The sequence below is a fragment of the Sprattus sprattus genome (assembly GCF_963457725.1).
Source record: "Sprattus sprattus genome assembly, chromosome: 14".
NCBI classification, from domain to species: domain Eukaryota; kingdom Metazoa; phylum Chordata; class Actinopteri; order Clupeiformes; family Clupeidae; genus Sprattus; species Sprattus sprattus.
Window position 1 is genome coordinate 15,963,044 of NC_137912.1, and position 17,561 is coordinate 15,980,604.

The 17,561-nt window shown below is 40.5% G+C and overlaps 1 protein-coding gene across 1 annotated transcript; it reads left to right on the forward strand.

Annotated features, from left to right (window-relative positions):
- On the forward strand, positions 1-15,142 carry LOC308375009 (basic helix-loop-helix ARNT-like protein 2; the record flags this gene model as incomplete). Its single annotated transcript, XM_080851028.1, has 17 exons — positions 1-58; positions 6,261-6,438; positions 6,829-6,918; positions 7,306-7,347; positions 7,608-7,768; positions 7,905-7,984; positions 9,609-9,701; positions 10,145-10,262; positions 10,997-11,140; positions 11,904-12,147; positions 12,689-12,795; positions 12,871-13,021; positions 13,515-13,573; positions 13,674-13,797; positions 14,033-14,117; positions 14,423-14,531; positions 14,973-15,142. The coding sequence occupies 17 exons, from the start codon at positions 1-3 to the stop codon at positions 15,140-15,142; spliced, it is 2,013 nt and encodes a 670-aa protein (XP_080707154.1).
- Between the last annotated feature and the right edge of the window lie 2,419 nt (positions 15,143-17,561).

The following is a 17,561-nucleotide window of genomic DNA, read 5'->3' on the forward strand; positions in this document are numbered from 1 at the left end:
ATGTCGGCGGGGAAAGCCGCGGCCAACAGCGTCGAAGGAGCGCCTGAAGAACACACAGGTATTATTAACATGCATACAGAAACTATGGAGACTGTCCATGACTGTTCCATTCATATGCGATGTCCTGATCCTGCTGCTAGTAAGTTAGTATGCTGCTGCAGTCGGTGTTATGCGCCGGTCGGTGGAGAGGGGAGCTGTTTGGGTGTTTCTCGTCGCCGCTTGGCAGTAGACTTCTGTATTCCTCGGAAAATTAGGTCACTAGATCAGTGGGGCAAACTTACTTTCGAAGAGACTTCTTTTCGAATTTGAATTTCCCATCATCTTGACGAAAATGTCACCGTGCAGTTGGGCTCCCTAGCGTAGAGACATTGTTTCACGCTTAGCTATTGATCACAGAAGCTTGGAGGGGAACATTTGATACTTTGACGCACGGGAGCAGTTGACCGAACTGTCATACTAGTTCAGCATCCTCGAGGGTCTTTTTAAACCTATTGTCATCCATTGGGAGTTCTTTGCCGAGAGATGGGGACGCTAATAGATGGATGATCCTGCGGGTCAATACACTGCGTAACCTACAAAGTTTTGTAAACAATTTAAATCTTTATCTTATCTTGAAATGTGAGTGTCTTTGAAAACAAATCTTGAAAATAATTTTTGGGAATTGTTATTTTCAGCAATTTAATAGTTTTATACTATATTTATAGCATAATCGAAATTCCAAAGGGGACATTAAGGCCTAAAACCAAACTTTAGCCTACATTTAGGGATTAGACAGCAATAAACGAAGTCCCCTTTTTAATGTTTAGTATTAGTAGCCTACAATCAACCAACCATGGTATTTACTTTTTTGGAAGAAAGTTATTGTACAAAGTTCTTCTTCTACACACAATGACATTCATGAATATAGGTTTATCAAACAATAACTTTTATTTTGGCACAATTTGAACAAGTGCATTCTAATGTTTTGAAATGTTTCAGGAATTTCCATTAAATTGCATTTCTTTTGAACTTCTCATTTAAAATCCAATGGAACATAACAGTGTCTGCTTGCATAAGATATAACTAGGTTAAAGGAAGAGCACAGTGTTATTGTTTCACATATTCACATAGACTGTTTAACACCAGGATTTTCAAGAGGTCGGCTGAGGGATGTATTCAAACAGCTTGATCTTATTCCAGGTTAGACTAAGACTGACAGACTGAATTGTCCTTGAGACAAAAAGTAAGCCTATACCATCTCACAAATTGATCATTCAGCCAGTGGTTTTATGGTAAGCTTGGTAACCTATCTGATTACATTTGAAAGTCTCTATTTTGACTTTCTGTGTATGCTAAAATCAGTTAACCTGGGTAAATAGTGTTGTCAGTGTTTGCTGTGATGTGCTTCACCGTGATATGTTACTCCCACACAATGCACATCCCACACCTCTGTGTAACCTAGTTTTGAATGTGTGCCCACATTCTGAAAGGGAGCTATGGCATGAGCACAACCTTTTTGGTACTTTCTGTTTTAGTATTTTTATCATCAGTGATGTCTAAAACAAAGATGCTGTTGTAAGAACAGTGTGGCAAACCTGTTATTGAAATGTTCGTTGTAGATCCATAACTGGCAATTGTGTGTGAGACAGTGAGAGGCATGGTGGAAGGGGCCAGAATGGTATTGGGATAGAATACCATATTTTATAAAGTTGGAACAAACTAAAAAATGAGAACGAAACATACTGCTATCATCGTCAGAGGCAAAGTCAAAATCCTTCTCAGATGAAGAGACACCGGTTTAGACTTTTTATCAGAATCTGCGTCCATATTATTATTTATTATGTTCTTTTGATCATGGAAATGGATTTCTTAAAGTTACACTGCACATATAAACTCTAGGCTTCTTCAGCAAATCATCAATCCACCGGACACATTCTCTCAACACCAAATCCAGACAAGTTTGGTTCTGCTCTGCCAAAATACATTTCAGCTCTGCATCTCATCTCTGAAGGTCTTCTATTTAAGAGTTGAAAGTCACAGTAACATATTTTCTGACTGTGGTGATTGGTGCGATGTTGGAAAAAGCAGTTAAAATATCAGTCTTGAATCAGTGTTGCTGAAAGAGAGAGTGTTGTTAATGCTGCCAAGTTAAAAGCTGATCAATTTTCTTAATTTGGGTTACGCCCCTGTGTTATGCCACTAACCCAAAGGAAATCCACTGGAGGGTTGCCATACCACGATTAATGCACAGAAATATGTGGAAAGACAGCGCCAAGCTGACTCACTCCTGCATAGTTCAAAACAAATAAAAGCAAATTCATCATACAGAATCATATTTTAAAATGTAATTCTTTGTGTTAGGGTTTATAGTTATGTTATTTTCCAGAACAACACACTCAACATTATGTACTTGTGGTACAACACTTGTAAAGTATGTGTTATGCTAGTTTTTGTAAACTACAAGGGAACACCACAAATACCCCGAGAGTAAGTATTGATACCTAACATGTACATTTATGTAAGGTGTTGATATGGAACTGTTAAAAAACTGAAGGGATATGTCAGTATTGTTCAACAGTTGATGGATCAAAAGTGGCCACTGCACTTATACCCAAGACAGAAGAGCAAATGATAAACAAATGATGATAAGATCCTTTAAGTTTAAATTCCAAGGTCAATGTTGTTAAAGTGTTGTGTTCATTGTGATCAATTAGAGGTGGGTCAGCTTAACTGGCTCTGTTTGTACAGTGCTTGGGAAAGCTCTATTCATAGTGCGGGCAGTAAGAACACTATAAGGCAGCTCCTTAAAACGTGAGAGTGAGATAGACAAAGTTGAACTCCCCTACATATAAACACCATATTTCCCAGGGACTTCTGTGGGGGTATGCAGAGAGGGGTCTCTGTTCTCGGTAGACAACTGACCTGCTCCTACTCTCTTCCCTCCCTGCTCTGTGTTACCTGTCTGTGATGATATATTTTTTAATGGCCCAGTTTTTTCATCATTCCTTATTGTTTTCATTTAGCTGCTCTCCCATTTTTTCAGTTTGTGGAGTGTCAGTGTTATGTACGCTCCGTGTCTATTCCAAGAACCCCCCTCCCGCCACATAATAGCATCTCTTGAGAATTAAGTCCAGACCAACTTAATTGAATGAGTGTTTTCAAGGTAGAGCTTTTAAAAAACAACTCTTATGAACAAATGGACCAAATAGGCCTATAGGTTACTTGTAAATGTACAGGTTAATATCCCTATTTTGCGGATAACTTCAAATAAACTGTCATAGTTTATAATATAAAGGAAGCGCGGAGTTGGATGTAGGTCATTTTATGTAAGCGCTTAGGTAAGGTGATAGCTGCAACTTATTACTCTCACGTGCCACACACTCGGGAAGAAAGCCAGCTGCACGTTATGGGCAATGAACAGAGCTCTCGCCTGGCGGCGTGCTACTTCACGCGACAGCGTCCCTCACGTTCAGAGACAGAAATAACCGAAACAGAATGTCTCTGGCAGATTCTGCTGTTATTTTGCAACTCACGTGTTGTTTGTCTCCTAGAAGAAATGTTCCAACTTTCTAAAAGTGCTGAATGACAGTAGTTTGATCCACACTCAGTTCCGCTGCACTGTGTAAGATACCAGTAATACGAAACACCATGCTAAATCGCAAACATCTTAAGCCAACATTGCACTTCACTTTAGCTTGTGATTACCTCTAGACTATGCTCCCCCCTCCTCCATCAGTCAGGCCTGCAATAGAAGGCTAAGACTTACAGTTTAAATTCCAACAGAGACCAGAACCAACATAGCTACCGTCTTAGATGTATCCCAGAAGACAAACTTTAAAAAGTATATGGATGGCTCTAGCTCGTTAATCACACTGTAGTTCATGAATGGTAAAGTGCTGTATTTGTGCTTTTATTCATAAAAAAATGTACAAGATGGGACAGTGATAGAGGCACAAGGGTGCTTTCCTCACACTTTCAAAATAGCAACTGCGCCATCGCCTGGGCAAATACCCCCCTCCCAGCAATACGAGCGTGATACGTTGGCCTCAGAAAACGTCATTCGCTGTTCAACAATAAGAGAAAACCTAAACTTCAAAAGTCAGCAATCGTCTTTGTTTATGACAGAGTGTTGTTTATGTGGTAAACTGATTTGCATGTGTTGTCCCTAAATAAATAGTGTTACAATCTGATTAACATTAGGATAAATTGAATTCCAATAAAGGTGATAACAATGTTGCACCCTTAACTCTCCAGTGATTCGGTTTACGTTGTTGTGTTTGTGTAGAAATGGGACTCTTGACCGTCAAGGGGAGTTGTGGACCTTTTGGAAAAATCCCGCAGCAGGTGTTTCTTTAGAACTGAGGATAATAGACCAGGCCATTATCATGAATGGGGGCACTAGGTCTGTGGAAGAGTGCTTTAGTAAAGGGAAGTCACTAGAAGCACTCTCTTTCATTCATGTTTCAGTGAAAGTAGGATGTGTGTCATTTTGGGCCAGTTTCCCAGAAAACGGCAGAGCTTTTTTTATACTGAAAATGTACAACTTTAATCACTTGGAAATACCCTCCATCTGAATCTCTCTAGTGAAAGTTGTTCCGTCTCTACTCTAAAATTCTGACACTTCATCAAAATTTGATTTATTCAGTTATTGATCAAAAGGAACCATGCTCTCTAAATACTCTGGGCCTACCACAGACTAATTTATTTGATAAATTCTCCTGGACCTTTGGCATCATTTCTCATTGTTTTCTCCTTGAATATCAAGCCGACTTTGGAGTCCACAGTAGATGCATCAGTGGCTGTTGTCCTATTTCACTGACAGGACCCAGTTTATCCAAATAATGAGCTGTAAGTGGGTGATCTCAGCAGTCACCAAGGGGGTTCCCCAGAGCTCAGTTTTGGGGCTTCTCCTCTTTATCATTTATTTTTTCCCACTCTGAAATGTCCTTGGACATCATGGTGTTTACTTTCACTATTTATGGTGATGATACTCAGCTTTACATGTCAATGAAGCCCACTACCTCTTTCTTCCTGCTCATCGCCTGTTAAATGATCTGAAACTAAAAAGCAATAAGACAGAGGCTGATTTGTTGGCCCTAAATCAGCTCTTGTGAAGAATAACGCTTTCACCCTCTCTGGAGGCGGCTTTTGACGGACTTTGTCATGCATTGTGGTTTTGAAGGTATAGTGTACATGACGTTTTAAAGCTCCAGATAAGTGGGGATAACATTTACACATACAGAAATTGCTTGGCTTTTATTTGCCTCTTGAGAAACAAGTATTTATATATGTTAAACAGAATTATATTCGCATTACCATGTTATACCAACAACCAAAAGGTGCTTTTGAGGAAGGCGTCTTTTTAGTCTTTTTACTGACTACTTACTCAATCAAGGGACGGTGTAATAATCTTACCATCAAATCAAACTTTATTTATACGGCGCATTTTATAACAGGAGGTAACACAATGCACCTTTTATAAAGCCTACTTACTAGAATACTGCCTCAGGCTTTTCCAGCCAAAATCTTCTTGACTTGCACAGGTAGCAGATGCATTGCATTTCGAGGTAATTGGGGATTGTGGTTACCACCAAACTACCCATTAGGAAATGCTTCTTCCTCAAAATGGAGTAACTAACTGGACAAAGCCAGCCTGTTGTGTTAATGTTTTAGCACTGTAGATCTCTCACCACTGTATTTCAACTGACCTTTGGTACCATACCAACAGTATGCATGGCAACTGTATTATGCCATGCAATAAATCCAAACCCAGTGATGTTAGAGGCAGTGTTGCTTTACACCCTGTTTATAAAAATAGTTGAATGGAAGAAGCAGCTTCAGTAATGTTTGATCAATACAGTAATGTCGATGTGTCAGGAATCCATAGACTTAGGAATCATACATGATTTCATTCACATGTTGCAGTGTGTTTTTTGTCCCCATTTTCTCCTCCATTTGACACCTTCTCATATTTTCGTGAACCTGCATTGGGGCAGGAGTCCTGGGTCAGCCCAGATGGGGGGAGGACTAGCGCGTGCCCCTCTCTGATACACGAAAGGTCAGCTGTCTAGAGCATTTACAGAATTTACAGAACGTTATTTATAGTCGCAACCTGAAAGTGCTAAATATTTCTCAACACAGAAGTTGTCTTATCTATACATCAGTGTATGTGAGTGTGTGTGTGTATGTAGACTTTCCTATGCAGTGTCATTACAATATATGATATGGTAACCCATTGGGGAAACTGAAACTGTGTTTTCTCTCCATCTCTCTTAATTTAGGAAAGGTGCGCTCTTCTTCTAAGGCTCCATTGAGAATCGCGGTCTCCCTGCCAAGCATCATGACACGGGTCTCCTCTCGCAGTGTATGGTCCGAGCCAGCTGCCCCTTCCTCTTCCTCCTCCTCCTCCATCTCCTGTATGGACTTGTCACGGAAACGGAAGGGAAAGGGCAAGAGCTTGTGAGTGTGCCAGGGTTCGAGGAGTTCACAGGGTCCTAAAAACCACAAACGTAACACAAATCTGCATTTTTTTAAAAATGTTATAATCCCAGAGGTGAAATAACTTTCCACAAACATAATAACTGTTACCTTTCACATATGTAATAACTCATTCCCCACAAATGTAATACAATTATTTAAATGTAGTCTGGTCCCTGTGCATAGATTTTCTCTGGGAGCAACAAGTGGACCTATGCCTTTTCAGAAGGGCTCTTTCTTTTTCAAAATTGTGTTTTGTTTTGGTGGTGGGGAATGACATGAACCAGAACTAAAATGCCTTTTCCTTGTCAATCAAGGAAAGAGACCACATAATGTGATCTCTACCAACATTCAATTTTTTTCTTCCATCAGGGGAGGCATCATATCTGGCCTCCCTATGCACCATGTGCCTCTGTCTTCAAACGGGAGTTTAGATGCCGAGATGCTTAGTGAACCGGACAGGTATCTGCTTATACGTAGTCCACAGCATGCATTAATACATAGAGCATTGAGCTAATGTTGTTTTTGGTGACAGCCTGAGACAATTACTGACTAGACTAACACAAAACTAGAATTGCCATTTTGTAAATGTGAACATGGAGCAGTTGACGTGATGACAAAGTGCCCTCTCTTAAAGGGAGAAACAGGTATCTGTTTATAGTCCACAGTATGCATTAGTATGTAGAGCTTGGTGCTAATGTTGTTTTTGATGACAGCCTGAGACAACAGCTGACTAGCTTACTGACTAGACTACACAAAACCAGAATGACCATATTCTAAATGTGAACGTGTAACAGTTGATGTGATTGCAATGTGCCCACTCATAATTTCCCCCTTTTCTCACTCCAGGTCAGAGGGAGAAGACCAGCAAAGCAAAATGAGATGCTTCAGGTAGCCTGAAATGTCTCTCCAGTAAAAGTCCCTCACTCTTTTTAAAGAAGACATTTATGTGATACTAATGCAGCATGAAATTATATTACACTTTACACTTATAGGGTCATTGTATCAGAGACTGGTTTAAGTATGTGAACATAAAATATGATACCATGTGCTAGTTACAATACGTCATTATCTTATAAAATTGCAATTGTATTTGCAGCGTGTGCTTGAAATAATCACACAGCAGACTGTATGTATGTCCTTTGACCTAGTAGAGAACCGCACAGTCAGATAGAGAAGCGACGGCGGGACAAGATGAACACCCTCATCGAAGAGCTCTCTGCCGTGGTGCCTGCCTGCAACCCGCTAGCGCGTAAGCTGGACAAGCTGACTGTACTCCGCATGGCTGTACAGCACCTTAAATCCCTTAAAGGTGTGGTGGATGTAGATGGAGTCCTGACGATGATGTAAAGAAATACCTTCTCCGCCTCTTTGATGTCGGTGGAGGAGAAGAGAGATCCAGGGGCAGCTGACTGTGTTTTCATGTTGCGTGCCATCATCTCTTGCAGGGGCTACAAGTTCTTTTTCTGAAGCTCATCCCAAGCCTTCATTTCTGCCTGAGGATGAACTCAAACAATTAGTGCTAAGAGTAGGTGACTCAAACCCATCAAGACCAATTGGTGCATACCAAGATAGGTAGCGGCCTCTAGTGTTGAAGTAATAACAAAGTTGAGAGGGGCTGGCCATATTAAATTTTTTTCATGTGAAAGACTGAATGGCCTTTTTGGTCGACAATTCATCTAGTTTGGGCTTCATACCTTCTTTAGGGTGGACACGTCAAACTTAAGATCATAGCGTACTGGTGCAGTGCACAATGGATGTCAAAGGACATCAAAATGAAAACAAAGCACACAGCTTGTCAGCCTCTTTCAATCCTCACTCAGTGACAGCTGTCGGTAGATGATGGGTTGAAGGGTAGACGACCAGTATACTCAGAAGTAATATTAATTAATGACTGGTTAAGACCTTCTTTCTGTTTTCAAGGAAATTATATTCATGTATGATTGTTTAATACTAGGACATTTACTTTTTCATTGAGTAACGGTGTCCATTGCCTGATTTTTCATATTGATTATATATTTTTAAATAATTCTTTTTACAGTAAAGTTTACAGTAAATCTGCTAAATACATAACTGACTCGTTAATAGAACCAATGTCAAATTAGATGTTTAGGTTTAGAATAAGCATTAGGTTGGTAGTCAAACTATTGCCACATTGGCTTGGCTGTTAATTTTACATGGGGTTTCATTCTAACAACACCTCACTTACCTTCAACGTCAAGGCATCCTGCTGCTCATGTAATAAAGTGTCTGTACTTACCGACCGTAAGATTTGCGCAATGCAAAACATACAAAACAAAATACGATCCCTTTAAAATCAGGCAATCGACACCGTTACTTAACGAAAAAGTAAAGGTCCAATCATGCATTAATATTTCTTTGTAATCGGAAATGGATCAGGTCCGGTGACGAGTATTAAACAATAATTAATTAATATTACTTATGGGTTTACCGATCGTCTACCCTTCCACTCATTGTCTGCCGACAACTTCTATGACTTCTGTGATGTTCATTGATTCTGGATGTGTAGTTCGCACCAAATTGCTATCGTCATCCCAGAATCCCTTCTAGCAATCTTCGTTTGTTGTTCCCACGTGTCCCTCTCTTGTTTGCTGTTAAGCGAACTTTTACTTTGACCTATAATCCTTGATGAGGGTATTTGACTGGTCTTCCACTGGTTAGTGGTGAGCTAGTTATGGAAAGACCATTATAGTCTTAGCATTACAACTGTATGCCTTGGTATTTCTAAACTAAGACCTGCCCTTCTCAACATTTTCAAATTTCAACACTTGAGGCCATCGCCTTTAAATCTTTGCCTTAAGTGCAAGTGCAGGCTTCCCATTTATTCTCCAATTGCAAATCTTTAATTTAGCTACAATTACAGAGCACCTATGACCTTAAAGGTCTGTTTACATTCCTCTTTTTTCAGCTGGTACTTGCAATTAATATTTTTTCACCAACAGACCATTGTATTCATGTCAAACTGTATTGTTTAGTGTTAATATGTGGTGAAGACTGCCAGCCATTGTGTAGAATAGTAGTATAAAAAAGCCTATGATGAGAGACTATGATTAGAAACTTTTGGCACATGGTGAATATTTTTTCTTGCACACTGGCAAGCTCTCTCCATCTTGTGTTTATTTGTTGTCTAGGCTGCTGATGGCTTCCTCTTCGTGGTGAGCTGTGACAGGGGAAAGCTCATCTTTGTCTCAGAGTCCATGTCTAAGACACTTCACTATAGTCGGGTGAGTAAGTGGCCTTTTGAGAATTATCCAGAGTGTTGTAGTTTGGTTATTTTTGAAATATGGAGCAATTTTAGGCAAAAACTCAAGTTATTCAATCTTTTAAAATCTTTAGTTAATTTTTGGGCTTTTTAGCCTTCATATGGCCAGGACAGTAGAGAGAGACAGGAACTGAGTGGATGAGAGGTGGGGTATGGGGTTGGGGAATGAGCACCTGTCAGACTCGAACCCAGATCCCCACTGGCGCTGAGTCCGCATCTGATGTGGTTTGCGCTAGGGCTCCCCACTGAAATGAACGTTTTTACAGAGTTGAGAATTTTGAAGTGAAGCAGAATATTTACCATACAAAGCTGCTGATGTTTTTCTCAATAACTGTATTTGACTTGTGATACAATGCAGGACATGTTGAGTTCATGGATATGTTGAATGGTCTATTTATTTTGCAGATGGAGCTGATAGGACGGAGTCTGTTCGATTATGTTCATCCTAAAGATGTCAGCAAGGTGAAGGAGCAGCTGTCTGCATCAGAACTGTATCCTCGTGAGCGACTCATTGACACTAAAAGTAAGTGGTTATTAAAACGACTGTGAGTGAGGTACTGGGCTTGGCTATCTGCCACAAAAAGAAGAGGCAAGCTAACACACCATTCACTCTAAGGGTATCAGAGCTGGGATTGAGCTAAAATGACACTGACATCCTCCTGTGCGATAGTAACGGCTCCATTCATTCTTGCTGATGCTCACAGCAGCAAATCCCATTAAGTGTGGGTGAGCTCAGCTCTTCAGTAACACCCAGGCTTTTGTGGATGGTGGGTGGGGAATCATCTGAGAAAAAGTCAGTGCTCAAATAAAAGTTTTTGTTTTGTTTTTTTACTTTCTAGTGGTTATCTCAGTTTTCTGCTGCCATAGAATAAAAAAAACACATAAACTTGCATTGAAGTGTGTTTGCAGACAAATGTAGGTAAAAGACATATTAAAGGGTTAGATATTTCATTTATTTTTAATATACGTATATATATGGGGATTGCTGTATCCATCCCTCAGTAGCATGGTCAATTGCAAGGTCATGCAGTCCTTTGTTTTGCATAGACCAGCTTTCATCGTGTTCATCACACCAACTTATATAAGCAGACTGAACACAACCGTTGCATAGCATCTTGATTAGCCTGTTGTGACGTTATAATCGACGGTGAGCTTGGTCCTTCGATGAAATCACCTGGCATCATCTACAGTGCCAAGTAGGTTTAGCCCTGAAGGTCAAAGGTCAACTCATTTTGTACGGTCTCTGTGTGTCCTCAGCCGGGGTGCAGGTTCCCTCCGATGTGCCGTCTGGAAACATTAGCACGGGCGCCCGGCGCTCCTTCTTCTGTCGCATGAAGCAGAGCCGGGCCGCGTGGAGGTCGGGGCAGAAGGTGCCTCAGCTCTCCGCCTCCAGGAAGAAAGGTAGCCTTCACATCTCCTTGAAAATAACTTTGATCTATTCTTATGTGTGTTAAGCGTTCTCTTTTAGTAGCATGCCCATAATGGTATGAAGTCTCATGAAGTATCACATCTCATTTAATAATTAAGCTGAAACTATCTTATCAACCTTAGATAAGCTTTGATGAATTTCAAAGCTTGAAATAATTCCTAAATCATATTCCTATTAATTCCTGAAATAGTTCCCTGACTTTATATGTAGAACATGTCCTGCCACAAAATGCAGAAAGCCATCTGTTTCTTTCTGTATGTTTTTGCACAAACAGTGATTATATTGTTTGCATAATTATTTTAATTAGTTATACTTTCTAAAGATGTTACCTAAAAATCACATATCAATGTGTGTGTTTAAAGCAAATTTGTTTTCAGGTCGAGTTCAGTGATTCTCCATGCCAAACACATCCTATCCAAATCTCTACACACGTGCAAAGTGCCAGCGTGTTCTTTCCAAAACCATCTATTTATTTCCTACAGGACATTGTGGTTATTTGCAGGAAATATATCATTATATATCGTAAACATTATTTTCAGTATCAATGTGCATAAAACATGGATGAAATGCACATATGATGCCATACTAATTACATCAGTTCCTGTGTACTTGTGTATTACCCTTCCTCAAGGATAAGTAGAAACTGTAAAAAACTTTAATCTCCTTTGAATTCCATCATGAGCAACTGTCATCTTTGATCGAGTCTAACGAATTGAACTGTCTCCACCCCCACAGAATCCCAGCGGTACTGCACTGTGCATTGTACCGGCTACATGCGTAGCTGGTCCACCCACCAGCTCGACACAGAGGTCGAAGCGGACCTGGAGAGGGAGAGCTCGCACCTCCCCTGCCTGGTGGCCATGGGCCGCGTCCACTCCGGCCCCCTCCCTCGAGAGGAGACCAGCGAGGTCACCGTCAGGCCTACTGAGTTCGTCACCCGCTATGCCGTAGATGGCAAATTTACCTTTGTAGACCAAAGGTAAAGTATGTTGCCCATTCTTAGCATTTTTGCACTTGAGTATTAAGGATTAGCATACTTAAGTTTTTAATTATAAAATACTATTCAAAACAAATATGCGTGGTTGCCCCTGTGCCACTCTGGCATGATGCAGCCCAGTTGCTCATACCTTAATCCGCCACTGATAAATAGCTGTATAATATAGAATTATGACAATCAATCATAATGAGGCATTATGAATACTTTATAACCCTTTATGAATGTGTTGAAAATGCTTCATGGATACAGGGTTCAAGTAAAATGCTACCAAAGATGTTTTAATTTCAGGTAATTAAAGGGCATGTTTGTCTGTTTGAAAGACCAACTGGTAGTCCTAGCACATAACAGCTTAAGCTCAGTTCAAGCTAACAGTTTTCTCATGTCTTTAATTTCATGGTCTACACCCAAACAAGACTATTCATAGCTAAATGTCCGTTAGGCCCTGCGTTGTTAGCATTGTCATCTGCTTTGTTTTTGCACACAAACATCATAGCAAACATTTTGTATTCTTGTCCTACTTCAGGGCCACTACTATCATAGGATATTTGCCTCAGGAGTTACTGGGAACATCTTGCTATGAGTATTTCCACCAAGAGGACTTGGCACATCTTGCCGAAAGCCACAGGAAAGGTAAGAGGCATTTTTTTTATTTTTTATTTTAGTTTTTTATGGTACTTTTCAGTGTGGTGTCTTTTTCCTCTGCAGTCCTCCGCAGCAAAGAGAAGATTGAGACAAATCGCTACAAATTCAAGACGAAACAGGGCTCCTTTGTTACACTACAAAGCCAGTGGTTTAGTTTTATAAATCCGTGGACCAAAGAGATGGAGTTTATTGTGTCGACAAGTAAAGTTGTATCGTGAGTATCTGCTGCAGGGAACATCCTGCTGTTTGTCTTTCACATTTCCCACCAAGGTTTGGAACCATTTCCGGAGCAAAAACAGTTTGAAACGTAAAGTAGGTACTTCCCCCAGAGAGATTCCTGGTTGGTTTTTCCATGAAACCACATTAACCATGAACATACTGAAGCCAGTGTCCCATCCAGGAATCAGAATTTTTTGCCTGTTTTGGAAAATTGCACTTTTTTAATTAAATGAGTTAATAACAAACGGACAATTAATTGCAGGGTTAGTCACCATTAAATTGATACATTTGACCAAATAGCTATTCTGCTGTACAAACTACACTCAAATGTGTCTGAAACAAATATTTAGACCAAAAAGTCATTGAATGAATATCTTCCCTAAGATTCAGAGTTCCTGAAATTCTTCCTTGAATTCCTGAGTCCATGCAGTTGAACAACACCAACTGATTGAAAGTGACTTTAAGAAACATACCTTCATTTTTTGTAGGGGCTGTGGTGAAAAGGGGGAGAAGGCAGTGGAGCCAAGTGATTTCAGGAAAACGCAAGGTAGGATCTCTGGGAAAGATCTGATTCTTCATGTGTTTGAACTCACCTTCATATAGATGGCACTTCATCAGTATGGGTTCTTTCTGTCCTTTTGTTTTACCCTCAGCAGAGGAAGTCAAGCACTTCTCTCCGGTTATTCCTGGAATCAGCAGTGGCTCAGGAACAATGATCTACACTGGAAGCATTGGGACCCAAATTGCTAACGAGTTGCTGGAGTTCAACAGGTATTGCTAATCCAAGATGATGGTTATGGTGTCGGTCCAGTCTGGTGTAGTTGGACACTTTAGAATTAGAAAATGATATGTCAACATGCTTGCATGGACTGGTAAATGTCACCAACACTAGTTAGTCTGAGAAGTGTTGGAAATAAACTGCAGTCTTAGTCTGCAAAGTTTTAAAATCTCATGATGTTGGGCCTCCCTGTGTGCTTACATGCCGTCACCATCTTCACACAAACAGGATGAACTCTCCCTCCAGTGGGACGCCTAGCCCTTTCTGTTTACTTCCAGAGAAGTCTCCAGTGCCCTCATCACCCAGCGGCCCTGTGAGTATACTGTATAACGCCTCTAATGTAACGCACAACCGCCTCATATCATTCCCATTTCATCTTTTCTCTAACACCATTCTCTTTTGTCATTTATTTTCTCTCTATCTCTCCTTGGCCTTTCTCCCTCTTCGTGACAGGGTTCCACTAAAATATATGTCATTCAATAATCAACATTCTTTTCTCTTCCTTCCCTTATTCTCTTGCACTGAACTGTACTGTCTCTTGTATTGACCAGTAGAATCACCTTAGCTTCTGTTGCCCTTTGTGTTGTACTCATTGTTTTTGTTGCCGTGGTTTTGTAGGTGCCAATCACAGAGCATGATGGCAGGCAGCCTGGGAAGTCTGGACTAGAGCCAAGCCAGGGACCCTGCGGAGCTTCCTTCCTAGGTGGCGAGGCCTCCACGAGTGCAGGTGCAGACTGCCATGTCTCATTACAGTACACATAATTGAGTAGACAGCTGGAGAGAGTGGATCTGATGGAGTGACCAGCTGTGGTCTATTTACAGCAATTAGATCATCCCCCGTTGTCTTTTAACGGCTTTCTTATAGTTACCTGCAAGTCAAAATATTGCCTTTTTACAACTGTGTACAATTTTAGAAATGACATACTGTATACATTTCTTAACGCAGTAATAAGTTTCATGTCTGTAATGCTGACAGCAGATTTACAATTACATTTGTTGCATTCATGCCTCAAAACGAGATTAATAAGTGTGATACAATACAAATCCAGCTATATTAAGTTTAGGAGACATGTTGGTAGTAAGCATGAAGATGCTCAATTCCAAGCCTTGTCTTATGCGAGCTGGTGATGTAACTCTCTGTGTGTGCTGCTGTCCCCTCTGCCCACAGACGAGAGCGCCGAGTTGGACCTGGAAACAGTGGTTGGGCCCAGTGGCCTTGGCCTTGGCCTTGGCCTTAGCAGTGACGAGGCAGCCATGGAAGTGATCATGAGCATTCTGGAAACAGACACAAACCTAAGCGGAGCCATGGACTTTGACGAGTTGCAATGGTCTCTGTGACAGGAAAAAAAACACCTTGCATCTTAAACTTCTCTTGCACTTCTCTTTCTCTCCCTCTCTCTCTCTCCATTCATCTACTTTTTTCTGTTGTGAACCATGTTGGAGTTGGAGTGCAAACTGAGGACTCCATGACATAAAAAAAGAGGGAAGTCCTTCAGACTGCAGTCTTTCCGCTCCTGTGACTCTTACATCTCACAAATGCCTTGAAACACTTCATGGTGTAGGGCTGCACAGCCTCTGAATCCTGCAGCCATTCAAAAGAGTGGGTTTGCTCTTTTATTGCTGAGAGGTATTTATAAATGTTATGAATGTTGTTTCATCCTGCTAATGTGCAGGTGCTTAATTATTCAAGAGGTTTCCCCAGAGATGGTATGTGCTTTCTTACTTTTAGTTTAACAAATGGGATAGGCGAGGGATGGGGGGGCAAATATGGAGAATCTGAATACTTGAATAGTGTGACTTCTGTGTTTGTGTATGTATCGTTTTTTTGTTACGTTGTGGTGGCCTGTCTACAACCCCCCCCCCCCCTCGCAAAATGTGGCAAACTGAGGAAACTGGGGAGATGCCATGTGTCTTTGGAGTAGGAGAGTAGAAAGTCCCTCTTTCATCGGAAGCTAGGGCCAACACTGACTGGACATAACACAGAGTCCCAGAGCATCTTGGTTAGATTGGACCATATCATCAGTCCATTACTGTAGACAGAAAACTGAGAAAGGGGTTTCCATGGCAACGCATAATTTTTACTGAGGAACTGTAATTTATGATGTTTATTACTCTTTATTATGATTTTCGTTTTTTGCTGATGCTTGTACCTACGTCAAGAAGCGAGCACTACTGAGAGGAAATCCCAGTCAATCTGAGCACGATCCCTAGCAACTGATTTGAGATCAGATGAGTAACCACGACAATGACAGAACGGAGAGACTCATCAGAGAGATTCCCTCAGAGAGACTGAGATTCCCTTTGGAAACCAGTTCTGGGCTTGGCCAAACCTGCCCTGTTTATTTGTTGGATTGTTTATTTGTGACAGATTGTTATCTCAGACTGAAAAATATTCTGTGACGTCCCCCATTGCTTTCTGTAAAGACATTATTCGCCGCCTTGTATAAGTTCATTCTGTAGGGAGCAGACACAGACACAACATGAGAGTGTTTCAACTCAGACACGCCTTGGGACCTTTCTCCAACTTCATGAGTTTGAAACGATGTTGTGCGTACTGTTCTTTGTCCCAGTGAATGTAGATTATCGGATTGAGGATATCCACACTTGAAATCACAAAAAAAAGTTACATTGAAGGGTCTACATACCAAAAATAACTTGTCAAAGGAAATATTGTAAAAATGCTGTCAGTGCTGAGCAATCAGCTGTTCATAGTAAATCTTAATGTGAAACTTGTTGAGTGAACATTAATCTGTGCTGCTTGCGCAAATTTTGTCCCAATGACATAAAATGAGGCCCTAGAAATGTCCATGCCTTTGAAAAAGATGTCTCTTGCCACTCTTTCTGACATTCTGTTATTGGTTTTACTTAATAGCCCTTGTTGAAACTGAAGACATTAAATTATCTTACTGAACGTTATTCATCTCAGAAACTGAAAGTCTTATGTATATAATTGTCCGCAATGAATTAGATTCAATGAGTGATTTCAGATGTGTTTTATCTACCATCTTCAGCAGGAGATTAACAATGGGCATTATGAGCAGGTGACTTTGTCTGTGAAAAGTGATGCTGCTGCAATATCACCCGCGATAGGAATGCAAGGCTGGTAGGCCAGTAGGCTTGATGTTACTAGCTTGATTAGCAAAATAATTCCATAGATTTAGACAAGAAGAAAGAAAGTGAATAAGATGACATTGGTCATAATGAGTAGATTATTGTAATTAATAACTAATTTTTGTACGGGTTAACATGAACCATAACACCATTAGCCTATGTTTGATAACAAATGCCATAACAAATGTTGCTTAATGAAATAATCAAGACTAATCTCTATTAACACGTTGAACCACTACATTCTATTAGTGTTGATGATACAGCCTTACATTAATGCTCCATTGCCAGGTCGGCACAACTATGAAATACTTCTGAAGAGGAAGCAGTTTAAAGCCACAAAGAAGGTGTTCAACAACACGTTCAGTAATATAATTCAAACTCAATGCATACATTACACAGAATATTTGAGTTCACTGAGCACCAAGCAGCCAAATGAGCTCCCTCTAGTGCAGCCTGGGGGAATGACCTCCGAACCATTAGGGGGGTTTTCCGTTTGCATTTAATTTCCATTTCTGATGCTGGGCATTGTGTTGTTCCATAAATACACAAATATTGCTTTGCATTCTTTTGTGAGTTCCTTTTGTTGTAAAGAATGAATGGTTGTCATTCAGACCCATTGGATCTGTTGAAAGAAAAAAGTGAGGAT